Source organism: Anolis sagrei, chromosome 1 (genome assembly GCF_037176765.1).
Source record: "Anolis sagrei isolate rAnoSag1 chromosome 1, rAnoSag1.mat, whole genome shotgun sequence".
Lineage (NCBI taxonomy): Eukaryota > Metazoa > Chordata > Lepidosauria > Squamata > Dactyloidae > Anolis > Anolis sagrei.
In genome coordinates this window covers 199689661-199706305 of record NC_090021.1, presented here as the reverse complement: position 1 = coordinate 199706305, position 16645 = coordinate 199689661, and the positions used below count along the sequence as shown (strand labels likewise).

The following is a 16645-nucleotide window of genomic DNA, read 5'->3' as shown; positions in this document are numbered from 1 at the left end:
TCACCTCTTGCATCAGAGACAATATTCCATCTCAATTGCTGGGGAACATGAGACAGAGAGCGCATTTACACTTGTGCCTGCTGGCAGGTTTCCCATTTTAAAAACTGGTTGGCCGCTGTGTGAATAAAATACTAGATTAGGCAGACCTTCAGCATAATCTGGCACAACTGTGCCTACATTTCTATGCTACACTTTAGGATAATGGTGCCATGGCTTTGAAGAATAAAAAGCTGGATGTAGTTATTATTTTTATATTTGTGCTTGTTTGCTTGATTTGAAAATATAAATGGGAAGGCAGTAAAATCATGTGAGTACAGCCGTAAGATGATAAAAAAGGTATAAAAAAACCCTAAGATTAGTCTGAGGAAATGAAAATGTCTTCTCCTGACATTGAAATGATCTCAGTGTTGCTGCCAGGTGAACTTCTTTATGAAGAGGAGCCCTAACATAAACAAAATATTTTTCTCTTCAGTTACTCTTGTGACAGCAAGACTCAAAAACAGCCTAGAGTAAGATTTGGGCATTTTCAAACATGACAGCAGGGAAATTTTAGATATGTCCGAAAGCTTTTATGTTCTTTACAGCCAGTCTGGATTTTAGCTGCATTTTGCGCAAACTGAAGTTTTTTGAGAAGTCTTCAAAGACAATCTCAGGCGCAGTACACTGCAGTAATTGAGAGCTTATGAAGCCATAGAAAATTGTTCCTGACCTCTGTTTTTTAGAGGTGTGCAATTTGGCCAAAAGGCATGCCATTTTGGGGTTCATTGTCGGCTAACCCCTCATTCTGCTTACCAGGAAGTTAAATCGGGAGGGGTGTTGCCATTTTCATTTGGCAAAAATTAGGCCAATGGGAAACTTTAAAGGTTCACTCCTCGATCATTTTAAAGTCTGCCTGCATGAAACCTATCTTAGTTTTAGACCCCATTTACAACTACATACCTGCTAAGTTTCAAAAGAATTTACCAATCTACTGATTTTTTAGAATTACTTTATGTTTTTACCATAACATTTTTTTAAAAAATAGGACAAACTGCAAGAGAGGGTTCTGAGAATTGTAGTTGCCAGTTGTGTCCATTCTTAGCCAATCAGAGCATTGACACAACTGGCTTTTTATTGACTGAAACAGAGAGAGAAAAACTTCAATTCCCATCATGCTCAGAGACTTTATCAGTGCCCGCTCCATGCAAGTGCTGCTGGGAAAGCGATTTCCCAGCAGGACCCTCTCTAGAGGAGGAGCCTAGGAAACTCTTCAAAAAGAAATGGATAGATGCTGCTGCTGCCAGGGGAGGGAAAAAAATCAATAATTCCATCTTTTCCAGGAGTCCCATGGCAGGCTCTGCCTCAGGTATATTGCAGACTTAACTCTCTCATCTCCAGTAACTGATAAAATCTAGCTCTCTTAATCCGTTTTGCTGGGCTTTACGGCTCCCTCCTCCCCATTCTGTTTTCGGAAATTATATGAAACGGACCACTGAATATTGCAAATAATTTTCATTCAAACAGATTTGGGCCCAGGCCTACTATTTCTTTAGAAGAAGCTGTTGTTAAATAAATTTAAGAGATAACAGAAATTGTTTTCTGTGATTGTCTCCAGTGACAAAGATGTATCTGTCAGAACTCCCAAACTGAAAATTGATCCTTTAAATGAGGGGTGTGAGAGAGAGAGAGGGGTAGAGAGAGAAATGTAATTCCAGCATTCCTCCCCATTGGGTATGTTTCCTTCAAAATGGATAGAAATGTTTCCTCTTTCAGAGAAGTCCTTTCTGTATACAATTCATCATTTTCCTTTTCTTCTTAGATCTTATTAGCACAACAAAGCAGTGCTAAAAAATGTAGTCAGTTACATTACCAGTTTCTTTGTTGGCGTGAAAGCATAATCAAATTAAATTTGTCTAGTGAATCATGACCCAAAAATGTAAATCTCTATACTTTTAAGAGGATCTGATAACTTTCACTGTTAAGTACAAGCCAAAAATAAGTCAGAGAAGTTTCCTTTGTATTTGCCCTGAGGTGAAAAATGACCTAGGCAGTTTGAAGAGCTCCATAAGAGAGTATCTCAAGGTTGCAGGATGATGGAGGTGCATTGTTTCTTCGTCACTATCAGTGTTACAGAATAGGCTTGTTAATGAATTCTCACTTATATCCTGTCAGATGTCATGTATTCATTGCTGTTCCAAAACAGTAGGGTAAACTTTACTTCATCCACTTAGCAAATGCCAGCACTTATTTCAGGAAGGAGAAGTCTTTGACTGGTATTATTATCAGAACCATCATTTGATAGTGTAGGATGTGGAGGAGAAAAAATGTGAGTCTATGTTGGTCTCTTCTGTGTTGTGAGATACACTAGAACAGGCATGGGCAAACTTGGGCCCTCCTCCAGGTGTTTTGGACTTCAGCTACCACAATTCCTAGCAGCCTACTGGGCTGTTAGGAATTGTGGGAGTTGAAATCCAAAACATCTGGAGGGCCCTAGAACCTCAAGGTCTTGAGTAGTCTTGTTAATTTATATCATAATCAGACTTAGATGTAAATTCATTGAACTATTTTTCTTGCTAACATTTGCATTGCTGATTATAGAAGATGTCTAATCACCACATATACATTTGAAACTGAGATGGGAGTATACCAAAGGCATGAAAACTCAACAGAACAATGTATTGACTTCCAATTGTGGATGGGCGACATGCCCCAAGCTTCTGACACCAGAATACATGCACTAAGAGATATTTCTGCTGTTTGCTTTATTTAAAATATTCACATTTATGACATTTTATAAACCTGTATAATTAACTTATGTCATAAATGAAATCAGATTGGCTAGTCAGTATGACACAGAAACTGTTGGCCTAGACCCAGACTAAGTTCGCCATATTATGGCTGTACTGAAATCAGGCTGAAGTTTAGTTATGATGAATGAGTTCATAGGGACTAATATGTTTGTATTCATATCATTATGTCTGTTTTTTTTTTAAAAAAAGTGATTGTGAAAAGTTTGTTAATTAACTATATGTTCTAGGTAATCTATGTCTATAACTGTTATTGTCAATCTATCTCCAAATGTAGGGGGTCAGTGTAGAAGCAGTCGATCCTGTTTTTCAAGCTAAAATGTTGGATATGCTAAAGCAAACTGGAAGGTAAGGAACTTTTTGCCTTTTTAAAAAGCTAGTAGTGTACATGCAAACCCTAGTTTCCTGTTCGATTGTCTTCTGGTATCAAAGCTAAAGTGATTTTTTTCTGTCTTGTGCAACTAAGGCAACTTGATGCATAAGTCCAACAATGGGGTTTTATTTAACCCATTAACCCAATAGAGTGCTTCCGACTGAGTACTTTCAGGTTCTAATTGTTTTTGAGGAAGTGGGACTCCTTCATTCCATGACAATTTATGTACATATGTACTAATATAGAACAAAAGAGACTATTTCCATGCTAGCTCCCCAGCCATAATGCCCCTTTACACCACACTAAAGGTTTCCTGATGAACAGTCATGGAAATATTTAAGCAAATTTTGTGGCTGTGCTTGGGTTCTCTCAACAGTTGTCATCTGCTTGCTCAGATTTTTGTACCACAGCAAAAACTACAAAATTAATGTTAGCAAAAGATTCAACAGCTGAGCAGAACAGTGCAAATTGCTTTTTGACCAAGTTCCTAGCCCCACTGCTGCGGTTTAATTGATATTTAATCTTTTCCCGTCGCTTCTTCCTGTCGTCCATGTCTGAAATGGACATTCTGCCGTGAAAAACCAACTTTGGGCGCCAGTGAGTTAGAACAGTTATTTACTGAAGTGCTGAAAGGGTAAAAACTGAATCGGAAGGTGTGGTAACAGGGTGAAAAGCTGAGAACCTGACCTACTGATGTTAATATTCATCCCTTAATGATAGCACTCCTTCAGCACATTTTCATGTTTTGACCATAATTTGGTGAGCATTAATTCATGGCTTCGGTTGGGGCTTTTCCCCCCTCTCACCTACATGTTTTCTTGCAATACTGAAAATGGTCTTGCTCCATTGTCACTGTTCGTATTTTATGTTGCAAGTGGTCTTGAATCTCTGGATGACTTCTTTGTTTTAGACCTGAGATGGTTGTTGGCTGGTATCACAGTCATCCTGGCTTTGGCTGTTGGTTGTCTGGTGTGGATATCAACACACAACAGAGTTTTGAAGCCCTGTCAGAAAGAGCTGTAGCTGTAGTAGTGGATCCCATCCAGAGCGTAAAAGGAAAGGTATGTTGTTCATTTCTATTAAAATTGTGTGTGCCCAACATATCTGTTTCAGTGAGTTTTGAATTAATCTCCTGTGTAACCCTTTTGGCTTATCCTGTATGGGAAATTTTAGAAATTGTACTGCCATGTCAACATTTCTCTAGGTGAAAATTGTGGGGAATGCATGTTTCTTGCTTCTGTCTCTCAAGAAAGGATTTGAAGGATACATAGTGTGGCTACATAACTGCTTTCTCTGTTCTGTCCTCTTGATCTTGGAGAATTATTTATTGTTTGTTTTTCTTTTTTACAAAAAAATTAAATACTGTTCCTACAATTTATATTAGAAGCAAGGTCCATTTAAGTGTTGTGCAACTTGTCTCTAAATCAGCATTTAATGATCCAATTTCTATGTCCAGTGACCAAAGCTTCCTATTCTTTGGATACACTTTAGGGTGGTGACTCTTACTAAACTTGAAACGATAATGTTAGCACTTTATTTTAAGTATGTCTATAATGTGTCCCATTTGCAAAGATCCTAAAGCAGTTCACAATAACACCGTTGAGGGAAAACCCCATTTTAGGCTAGATTTAGTCCTTTCTTGAATAGGACTCACATTCTTACTTTATTGAAATAGAATATGACACTTTATATATATTCCAAGTGTTTCCGAATAAAAAACTTCCCCGAAAGACTTTGCAACCATTCACGTTTTAGGGTAAAGTTTGCAGATGAATGATTATGTGAAATCATTATGAAAAGAGATTAACTTGCAAAGCATATTGGGTTATAGTTTGTCCTTTGTTGAAATCTCTTTTGTTCTTGTTTGGTTCTTTTTTTTATTTCTTCCTAGCCCCATATGCCATTTTCCTATTTCCTGCCTCATGACAGCAGGGTGCAGCTCTATTATCACCTTCACAGAGCTGTCTGCAAATGTGAGAGGCAATTCGATTTTGCTCAGCCACAGGGAGAGTGGATTAGAAAAACTACAGAACATACAGAAATTGGCTAGGTGGTTACTGGTTTAAAATACTGCTGAGGTGTTTTGTTTGAGCATGCTCTTCTATTGTATTATAGAATTGTCATTAAATTAATAATATGTATGGCATTTTATAAATATTTGTAGTATTTAAGTTTCTTTCTGTGTCAGTGGTTCCATGATGCTTAAACGAATAACCGACTACAGTTGCTGTGGTTCTCAAACAGTGAAATGGTAGCTTGTATGAGTATAATAATAGTAACATACATTCAGATTTATTATTAATTTTCATTTTAAAGGCCAAGAATATTTCCACATATACTGTCAATTTAACAACAACAAAAATGCATGAAAAGGAAGAAACCTCAACAAGTCTTGGTGTAAAATGCTGCTTTGACCTGTCTAGATCTGCTATAATACCTGCTTTCAGAGATAGTGGGAACCATTGTCTTCGGATGCAAAGTTTATCTGATGTTTGTTTCCATACTTGTTTGCAGAATTTCCCCTCTGATACAAAGCACGATAACTATTGCATGATTTCAGAATTTTTAGGGCTTCATCTCGGTGTTGCTATTGTTTCAGCCCGTTCAATCTATTGCTTTCGGCAGTACACAACATTAATCATGTGGAAAGAGCTACTTGGTCTTGTTCACCACAGGTTTAATTGGCACCTTTTGGAATGAGTGGAAGAATGGGAAGTTTCTTACTATTAATACATGCTGAGGAGCCCCTGGGCATTGTGAATCCCTACATTCTTATGGAGTTGAAGCTAGATATGATCCAACCACTGTGTAGTCTCTAAACCGCATGTGCAGCTGTTTCCTATGGTTTCCTATGGTCATGGATCTGTCTAATAAAGTCCTGTCTCTTAGTTATACCTGCAAACCACCTACCTGGCATTTATAATAGGATGTGGGTAGATGAGGAGTTTGGACTTGTTGATAACAGATTATGTTTTCCTACTTTTCTAGAATTCAGATTTTTTTTTCTAAAATTGTTAAGTTAAAAGCAAGAACTTCAATGCAACAATAGGTATTTTCCTATGATAATATTAGTACTTTCCTCCCAAGGTGTGATTTATTTACTGCTCTGAATTTTGCCTTTTGAAAGGCATACAATACTTAGGAATCTGTTGCAGTGGTCATTTGGACAAGTACATAGGATTGTATGGTACATATATTACTGAGCAGAACATGGTGAGCATATATGGGGACTGCACTCTGCTGGAATAGTGTGAGATGCTGATAGGAGAAATCTAATGCTCTGGGGCCTAATTTGCAGGACACAGTTCCAACGAACAAACGGGTGTAGGTGGAAAGGTAGCAGATCAGTTAGCAGATGGGTGATCTTGCTTCAAACTCCCTCTGGCAGGAATGTGGCACCAGATGTTTTAGGTAACAGCTCCCTTACCATTGCTCATGTTGGCTAAAGTTGATGGCCATTGCAGGCCAAAACAACTGACTAGCCAAATATTACTCCATCTTGTCCTAGGAATTCCCTTGATACATCAGAGAAGTGTCTCAAATATGCAATCTTCCCAAATGCTAAAGTGCTGCATTAAAGAAAAAAAAAAGATTGGTACAGCAGTCCCCAAGTTACGAACAAGATGGGTTCTGTAGGTTTGTTCTTAAGTTGAATTTATATGTAAGCCAAAACAGGGACTTTTTAAAAGTATAACTCCAACCAAATATGTATATATTTGGATAGCATAGGTAAGTATTAACACCCATGTATTGTTTGCTTTGCTATCTGTGTCCCTGGTCAGAAGATTTCCCCTCACTTTCTGTCCCTGTGATAATTAGATTTTGAAAAATTTGGATTGCTGTGAAACCAAGGATTGGAGAGAAAACTTCAGTCGAGACACATTTTTTCATAATAACTTTTTCAGGAGTGAATTTCTCTTCCAAGGGGTAGATTTCTCATTTCCTGTTGTTTCACCCCTGTTCTTAGCTACGAATCAATCATAAATTGAATGTTTGTAACTCAGGGACTACCTGTAGTCTGTTTTTTTGGCACACATATACGCACTTACTTTTTTTAAGTAGGTGAACCAGATCAGTTACATGAGAAAACATACATCCTGATTGTCATTTTCCATGAACAACTTGAACTAGATCAAAATGGGTATGGACATGAACTTGACTACTTTATCGAGTACAGTGGACTAGAAAATAACTTTACTACTGAAACCAGCTTAATGGGGTAGAATCCAGTACAAATCCTCTTTGCCTATCACCATTTCTCCTCTTGAGTCTGGGGCCCTCAGATGTTTTGGATTGTAACTTCCATGAACCTCAGCCAATATGGCAGGTAATCAGGAATGATGGGAGGTTGAAGTTGAAACATATGAAGAGGGTCACAATAGGCAAGGTTGCTCTGTAGTGATGGATATCATTGTTCCACACTGTTGTGAGTCTGCCTTCCAAGCAATGGCGAACAGAAATAATTTACTAGAAGTAAGCAATCTGCCAGATAATAACTGTACCTGCCAGAGCTGTAACATGGTGACAAAGTGATGCAATGGGTGTAAAGCCCCATACAGGGGTGCTTGTCACAGGATTGGTCGCCCCATTAACCTCAGTTTGCCTGATCATTTTCTGTATATTCGGCAGCCGGGGGCTCTGACTTTTGCTCTTACTTTCGAACTGAACTTCAGTTCTTGGTTTGCACAAAAGTCCCTTATGTGGAGGGAGAGAATTTGATAAATGGAGGAGAGATTATGCTTTGTGTTTGCTACCTGTAATTACAACATGGTCTCTACAAGTTTACTGTGCTTTTTTTATTCTTTGGATGATACTGACTGGAAACCATGAAATAACCCACCTGCTAGAAGCAATTTATAGTGCAATCCTATGTATCTCTGGATATGTAGAAATGTATTGAATTGAGTTCTCTGGAATGTATTCCTACTCAAACATTTATAGAATTGCAATCTGTGTTGCTTCAAGCTACTGTCACGCAGGAAGAGCTGCAGATGCTTTTGTCTCAATGCTGGCTTCATGCTACAGTTTCCCACTTTGACTTGGTTTTTTGTTTTAACTTAAAACTTTCTTTTTATTCAGAAGTGCCCCCAAGACAGCTTGAGATGTAAAATAAGTTAAGGGCCTCATGTCCATTAAAGGTAAAGGTTTTCCCCTGACATTAAGTTCAGCCGTATCCGACTCCGGGGTAGTAGTGCTCAATTTTTAAGCTAAAGAACCAGTGTTGTCCATAGACAACTCCAAGGTCATGTGGCCGGCATGACTGCATGGAGCGCCATTGCCTTCCCACTGGAGCGGTACCTACTGATCTACTCACATTTGCATGTTTTGGAACTTTTAGATTGGCAGAAGCTGGGGCTAACAGTGAGAGCTCACCCTGCTCCCTGGATTCAAACTGGCGACCTTTCGGTCAGCAAGTTCAGCAGCTCAGGTATTTAACGCACTGCGGCACCGGGGGCTCCATTCAAACAGAATTACAATTCCAACAAAACCTTAAACATTATTAAGATAGCTTGTATCTCCGTGCCCAAACACAGACCACAGGTATGAATGCTTTCGTTTTAAATTTTCTTTAATGTAGTCTCTGATGGAGACTGATTTTTAAAAAAATGGGTAGATAGCACATATATAAAGAGGAAAGATACACAGTCCCTCTAAGTTTGTGCTTAACCCAGGACATGGCAGTTAGTATCTTAAAGATACCCTTTCCTTCTCCATATCTACGCTTTCTGAAATCATACTTACAACATTATCAAGTTCCAGTCACAAGCAGTCTTACTGGCTGTTACCTAAACATCGGAGTCACTTGCTATAATCTACTACATGGGTATCTTTCAGAAATGTCTGAGCATTTTATGTGTGGTTTCTGGTCATGAGAATATCCTTTGTATTGCCCAGCAAAATATTACTTATATCAGAGCTTCTCATAGGGCCGTAATTACTTATATGGAGAGGCAATAGAAACATTGGATAAGATGTGTGTGGGGGTGAGTGAGTGTGCCAAAATGTGAAACCAGAGCTGCAGTCTGCTACATATTATCCTTCCTGAAAGCACCATGAGCAATTGCTTTCACTCTCTATCACCTAACATTGGCCTCTTCAACCTGTGGCCCTCCAGATGTTTTGGACTTCAGCTCCCAGAATTCCTGATCATTGAACAAGCCATTTGAAGAGGCCTGATCCTATATAGTGTTGAAGGCCCAGTCTTCTCCTCAAGTATCTTCCCTTCCATCATCCTTACCATTCTTCTCAACAGTTTCTCTTCTGCCTCCTATTGTATACTTCTTCCCTTTTGTCCTCAGATCCCAAGAACTGGATATCTTTTCAATTTTCATCCACTTTGAGTATTGGGAGAATGTAGATATAAATGACTAAATCATTATCAAAAATTATCTGTTCCTTAGCTCACATTGCTTTCTTTAAATTTGATATGTTCTTTCTTTCCTTCATAATCTGGATTGCTTGTGGTAGGAATGGAGAGTTAAAAGAATAGAAGAATACTTGGCCTATAGGCTTTTTCAAAAATGCAGTGCCTTTTATGGTTAGATAGAAATCCAATCACTTTTCTATATGTAAATTGCTTCACAGTTTTAGAAGTGTATATGCAAAGTGTTAGACTATATACATCGAATGCTGTACTTTCTTAAGTATCTTGTTCTTAAGCAGCCTTTCTTTGAACTGGCTTATTTGGGTAAGCAGAGAGAGCTTAATGAAACAGTTAAGATACATGTTAACCAGATCAAGTTAATTTTCTGCATTATTGCAGGCTGTGTGACTGACACTTTTAGATCTTTGATAATGCAGGAAGATGACTTTGGCACAGATCTCTGCCTGCTTTGAAATGCAACTTCAGTTCTGTCAAGTTGACAACTTGGAGCTGAAACCTAACTCATAGCTTTCTCTTTTTGATAGCTGCAGAACTTCAACTAGATTGATTCAAACCACATTCATACCACTACAAACTCACTCCTGCAAAATAGATTACCAAATACTTCAGTCCTGTAGTATTAGAACATTAGGTGCTTTGTCATTTAAACCAGTTTTATGGGTTGCATGTGGACTATTTATATTAGATGCATGCATGATAGAGATAGTATCTGATTTGATTATGCAGCCACTTCTTTCTGAACATCTTTTCTCTTTACGAAACAAATCCTAATCACATAAATAAGGGACCCTAAAGCTATCTTTTAGAAATATTGTTTCCAAAGTACTTCTCTTATCATCACATTTATTATGAATTACAGTGGGCAATTTTTTCTACTTTTAATTTTGCTGTCTATAACTCCATCTTCAACCATGTAGATTATGCCCATATGCAGCTGAAATTTTATACTTTAATTCATGCATCTGATGACATGAGCTTAATGTTCATAAAAATCTGTCAGGTACCACAGCCCTCCGTTTTGCTGCTATTTATCATCCTACCAAAAAAACCTTTACACAGTGTGATACTAGTTCACATTATATGGAAGGACAAAAATAATATAGATGCTGCAAAAAGACTTGTGTTATAAACTTGATAAGCAGCACTGAAGTAATAAATTGTGGCAAGTTCTTGGTGGGATGGGCATACCAAGCCACCTTGTCTCTCTCCTGAGGAATCTGTACAAGGACCAAGTAGCAACAGTAAGAACTGACCACGGAACAACAGACTGGTTCAAGATTGGGAAAGGCGTATGGCAAGGCTGCATACTCTCACCCAACCTTTTTAACTTGTATGCAGAACACATCATGCGATGTGCGGGGCTTGATGAATGCAAAGCTGGGGTGAAAATTGCTGGAAGAAACATTAACAACCTCAGATATGCAGATGACACCACTCTGATGGCCGAAAGCGAGGAGGGGCTGAGGAACCTTCTAATCAAGGTGAAAGAAGAAAGCACAAAAGCTGGGTTGCAGCTAAACATAAAAAAAAACAAGATTATGGCAACAAGAATGATTGACAACTGGGAAATAGAGGGAGAAAACGTGGAGGCCGTGACAGAGTTTGTATTTCTAGGCGCAAAGATTACTGCAGATGCAGACTGCGGCCAGGAAATCAGAAGACGCTTACTTCTTGGGAGGAGAGCAATGTCCAGTCTCGATAAAATAATAAAGAGTAGAGACATCAGACTGGCAACAAAGATCCGCCTAGTCAAAGCCATGGTATTCCCTATAGTAACCTACGGATGTGAGAGCTGGACCTTAGGGAAGGCTGAGCAAAGGAAGATCGATGCTTTTGAGCTGTGGTGCTGGAGGAAAGTGCTGAGAGTGCCTTGGACTGCGAGAAGATCCAACCAGTCCATCCTCCAGGAAATAAAGCCCGACTGCTCACTGGAGGGAAAGATACTAGAGACAAAGTTGAAGTACTTTGGCCAAATCATGAGGAGACAGCAAAGCCTAGAGAAGACAATGATGCTGGGGAAAGTGGAAGGCAAAAGGAAGAGGGGCCGACCAAGGACAAGATGGATGGATGGCATCCTTGAAGTGACTGGACTGACCTTGAAGGAGCTGGGGGTGGTGACGGCCGACAGGGAGCTCTGGCGTGGACTGATCCATGAGGTCACGAAGAGTCGGAGACGACTGAACGAATGAACAACAACAACATCGCATAATGTTTCAAAGTTCCATATAGAAATAAATCTGTTAAGAAATAATTTTTTATTGTTGCCTTATATTTTATTGATATTTCATATGTTATATATGTGCTTAACTGCAGTTGATTTTATTCTGTTTTTGATATGTTGGAAGCCACTTTGGATCCCTTTTTTGGGAGAAAAGTGGGATATAAATAAAGATTTATTTTTATTATTTCATCGAAATTGCTAGTTTCACAAATGTGTGTGATAAGTGACTGATGGAGTCATGATATGCAAATAAAATATTTGCATGTTATGCAAAACTAAACATTAAGTAGGTCCAGATGTAATTGACAGCCATCATTGTGTCTTATTGTGGAGAAGTACATGTTCAGGTACACATGATTTGATGGTTCTCATTTGGATCCTTCTATATAAGCAAGAATGTCTGAGCAAACTATAGATCTCTTTGCTGGGTCTTGTGCATTGACACCTGTTTCTCCCACAGACGCTAGAATTAGAAATGATACTTGTGAATAATAAGCCTTGAAACCCAGCTTATGAGTGAACCAGGGCAGTAGCTCAATTCATCCAACTGAATCATGAATAAGTGACACAAAATCTTCTCACCTCCTTCCTTATTGTATACGTTCTCAATTTTCTGTGTACTGTAGGGCATAATTTACTGGGATGACTGAATCATCACATTTAGGAAAGCGAGAGTCAGAAAGCATAGCAGTTGGGTTTCTCCTCCTTTTGCAAAGACACTTACTTAATTGGTCTACTATTTTGGATATCATAGTGAGCTATGGTTAGAAAGCTGGGATGTCGGATTACGGTTGGTGCTAAAATGGGTAACGGAGAGAAAAACGGTATGAGTAGAGAAGAGAAAAGGGGATGAAGAACTGCATGATCATCTAAATTGAGACAGTGTGTATTTCCCAAATTGGCTGTGAAATTCAACTTGTGCTTTGCTTCCAGCTTTCATACAATATTGCTGTCTTGGTTAGCATTGATATGTATATACTACTTGCACATTTGTGGATTTTATTCCGTTTTGAACTAGAAGTTATAAAAGGGATGCTTGATTCAGCATATGGAATCCTTACGTGTCGTTCACTATTTCCTTTAATAATATTCGATTATGCTATTTAGAAACAGCAGTAGTGTTTGGTTATTAAACTGCAAAGGTTATTCCAGTTTATTTTCCTCCTCTAAACCAAGAAGTTCCAAGTACACTTTTTGTTTAAAAGTATTAATTTTTCAAAGCCTTTTACCATAGTGGATGTAGAATAATCCATCTATCTTCATTAAGGCATATAGCCTTGAAACTTGTGGTTTTTCCTACTTGTAGGGTTACAGATGCATGCCTTCGCTTGTCAAGATAAATGTATTATTCTGTAGCTGTCTTCCCTCCTAGGGTGGTTATTCAGGTTGCATCGTGGACCTGACCAAAGCAAGCAAATCCTCCAAGGATGAAAAAAATAAATGTACATACTCCGAGGAATCTCTTTTCCAGAGCTAAAATTGACATTTTTATAAATAATTTCCATGTAGCAGACCTCAAGCTCACAATCACAGCAATTCAGTGATATGCATTTGGCATGAGTCAGTTTCGTTTCTTAGTGCTTTTCATTGGAAATGGCATAAAAAGTACAGTTTGTCTGAATTTTTTATGCTGTGGGCTTACAAGGGACCAAAAATGTTCTTCAGTGGTGGTTGTCAGAGTGTGCATGGCAGCATAAATAACGAAGTGGTCATAAACCTCAGCTGCACTTCGAGGGTCATGTGTTCCACTTAATTTTTAAAGAATCTAGAAGCCAACTAAGCAGTTGATAACAGGTCAGTTGCAGGTGATAAAAGAGACTTTAGATGGGACATTACTTCTCCTTCTACACCTGGCATAGCTGTATTATATCCTTTGCATAGCATTTCTTGTGCCTGGGTTTGTTTTTTTCATAAACATATGGCATGAACAATAGCTGGATGCTTGAATTCCAAATCAACATGATGCATTTCTTAAAGATAGGTTCCATATGTCAAAAGCACTTTGTTTTTATTGGGGGGGGGGGGGAGTTGCTGTGAAAGTATTGATGATAGATCCATCCTCACTTCTGAGTAACAGAGCTGAATTAACTGATTTCAGCATCATCTTTTATATACTAGAATGTGCTTTCCCCTGTGTTACATCATGTGTAGATGCTGAGAAAGTAGAAGTCCTGAATGATATCGACCTATATAAAAGGCATAGCCTTCCTATATTAAATACAATATGGTATTGTATTTAAACACACACATTAGTAGAGAATAAGACTGATTGAGGATAATAGTTGAAAATATGGGATCTGATTGTTTTTCATTTAATATGTTTTCTAAAGAAAACACCACATCATATATATAATATGTATATATGTATGTATATCTGTGTGTATATCTGTGTGTGTATATATGTATGTGTGTGTGTGTGTATATATATATATATATATATGGATTCAGTTTTTATTTTCCATTGACAGCTTCCGAATATTGGACATCTATTTCCAAGCACTGCAATTATTAAAGCATCTATTATTGTGAATTCCTTGCATCCCATAAACTAATTATATATGCAAGGTCACAATAAATATACATTTTCAGAAAAGGATATGGTTATATAACTGTGTCTTCTGCTTGACTGTTGTATCACAGTTTGTTGATCTGGAGTATAATGTGTACAATTCACAAATTTGTCTGATAACAGAAAGCGGTGTGTGATTGTGTTTATTTTACTAACCAGTATATTCACAGCAATCACTTCCAAATATCTCTGCAGTAAAGATGTGTTAATTACAAAACAGACAAGGTCTTCTATTATATTAAAGCTACTAACAAGAAGACAGCAGGAATCACACATGTAAATAGCATCATCAACCCCTATTTTAGTCCTCTGTTTTGATCTGTGAGTTGCGCATAGACCAAAGGTGCTATTAAAGACTCACTGTATGAAATCGGCAGCATTATATGAACAAAATTTATTCAACAAGAAAACAGACCTTTAACATGAATTTAACAAGCCGGAGAAATTATAAACTATCATATGCTGCAGATTCATGCAGTGATAATAAACAAAAAAAGAAAAGTAAGAGGTTTCCTTAAGCTAGCCAAACCGCTAATGGTTTTGTTATAAACTGTCTGGTGCTGAAGTGACCTCTCCAGAGTCTCAAGGCGCTTGCACTAGGCAGAATTAAACCGTCCAGTTGGTGAAAAGCATGGTATAGTGTGGTATAGTGTGTCATTTAAAAAGCCACCTTAATCGGTATACTTTAAACAATCCACACACAACCACCCTGTTGTGTTACACCTCTTCGCTGGGAGAGGAAAGGCAGCAAGAAGCCTTTGGGCTGTTTTTTTACTTCATTTGCAAATCAACATAATCAGAGCAAGTGGAGAGGTCTAAAAGCACTCAACTATTTGTGGAAATGGGTATAACATTTTTTTCTCTTGAGTTGATTCTTTTGAGAGCAGTCCTCTGCAAAGTTTCTCCCACTAAATCAAAGGTTTTCTGCATTTCTTTCTCCGCATCACACAGGGCTTCAAAGTATCCAAATCTGAGAAGGACTTAAACTCGTACATATAACCAAGAGCTCACCAGGGCTTTCTCCTCAAATCTTATCATAGCATAATTAACACCTCCTTCATCCATTGCTCATTAGTACACTGGACATTAATGAGCCTATTTATTTTGATACGCTTCTCTAAAGAAGGAACTCGTTTGTTCTTGCTGAGCACAAAAAAAGCAATTATAAGATTGCACAGAAATCAAAATGTAGAGTGTGTTGCTGCATTTATGCTTTTTATTGCATCCCAGATCTAATTTTAGGCTGCAGGTTGTTGAGCATGTTAGTTTTTCTTAAGACAGTTGCTATAGTGATCACAGTGAATTCCTTTAATCTTGGTGTAGTTAAAATATTCTTTTCCTTATTTGATGTAACAATGCTAAGAAGAAGCAAAATGTCATTGGAGTCATATTTTTGTCCATTGGTTTATGTAAAAAGTTAGGATTTCTTAAATTATAACAGAGTGCAGTTATGGGTTTCATAAGTCTTGGGAACCTGTTGCAGTCCAGAAGCATCAAAGCCAGGATAGTTTTCTCCTCCAGAGATCTATCTGAGTAGTGGTTGAAAACACAGTGAAATAAGCAAGTCCACTAGTACTGATGTTCAAAGGGGTGAAACTTATTCCTTTATTCCAGACAAGTCCAAATAGGCCAGTTATTTGAAACTTGGATACAGCAATACTGTGTGTATTTGTGAATTTTCAACAGCAACCCACTAGATGACTGAAGGCGTTGTATCATAAAGATCACCAAAACATGACCTTGTAAAAAATGGGCCATGACAGTCATAGAAAAGTTGCAAACCCTGACGCTTGGCCATGGTTGATTTAGGCTGTTTTCGCATGATAGGAAGCTACTGTGAAAAGCGCATACAGCGCTTAACTTTGAGTAGAAGCAATTTTGTAATAAAACGCAGTTTCAGTCTTGGATGGGTTCCATCTTTCCTAATGGAGCCGTCCGCTAGAATCCTTTCTACGAGTGTTAAGTGTTAGTGTTCTAAATCATGAAGCACCTTGTGAATCTGATAGACCGCGAGGCAATTGTCTTTCTCTCTCAAAGTCAGTTCTTTATTTGTGGCATTTCCTATCGAGCAAACCTCTAGAGGACCACAGTGTTGAATGTTTTGCTTTGTTTTTGCTAACTTTTTATTTATGCCCCCCTCCTTGCTGTTGTTGGGCATTTGCAGGTGTTCATAAACGAGAACATCTGGTCCAAATACTGCTTCAAGAGTTTCAGAAGTAAATAGGAACCAGTGTTATATAGAAATACTAGATTTAAATTGATAAAAGTAAACACTGGGATACTATGCTTCCTTGGCTACTCTTTTCACATT

The 16645-nt window shown here is 38.1% G+C and overlaps 1 protein-coding gene across 2 annotated transcripts in view; it reads left to right on the top strand.

Annotated features, from left to right (window-relative positions):
* The window catches only part of PSMD14 (proteasome 26S subunit, non-ATPase 14), a 59194-nt gene that overhangs the window by 29217 nt on the left and 13332 nt on the right, over positions 1 to 16645 (top strand). For both annotated transcript variants that reach the window (XM_060777806.2, XM_060777798.2), the window contains exons 6-7: positions 3064 to 3134; positions 4070 to 4220. In XM_060777806.2, the coding sequence (XP_060633789.1) occupies positions 3064 to 3134; positions 4070 to 4220 (222 nt within the window). The remainder of the gene's footprint in view (positions 1 to 3063; positions 3135 to 4069; positions 4221 to 16645) is intronic.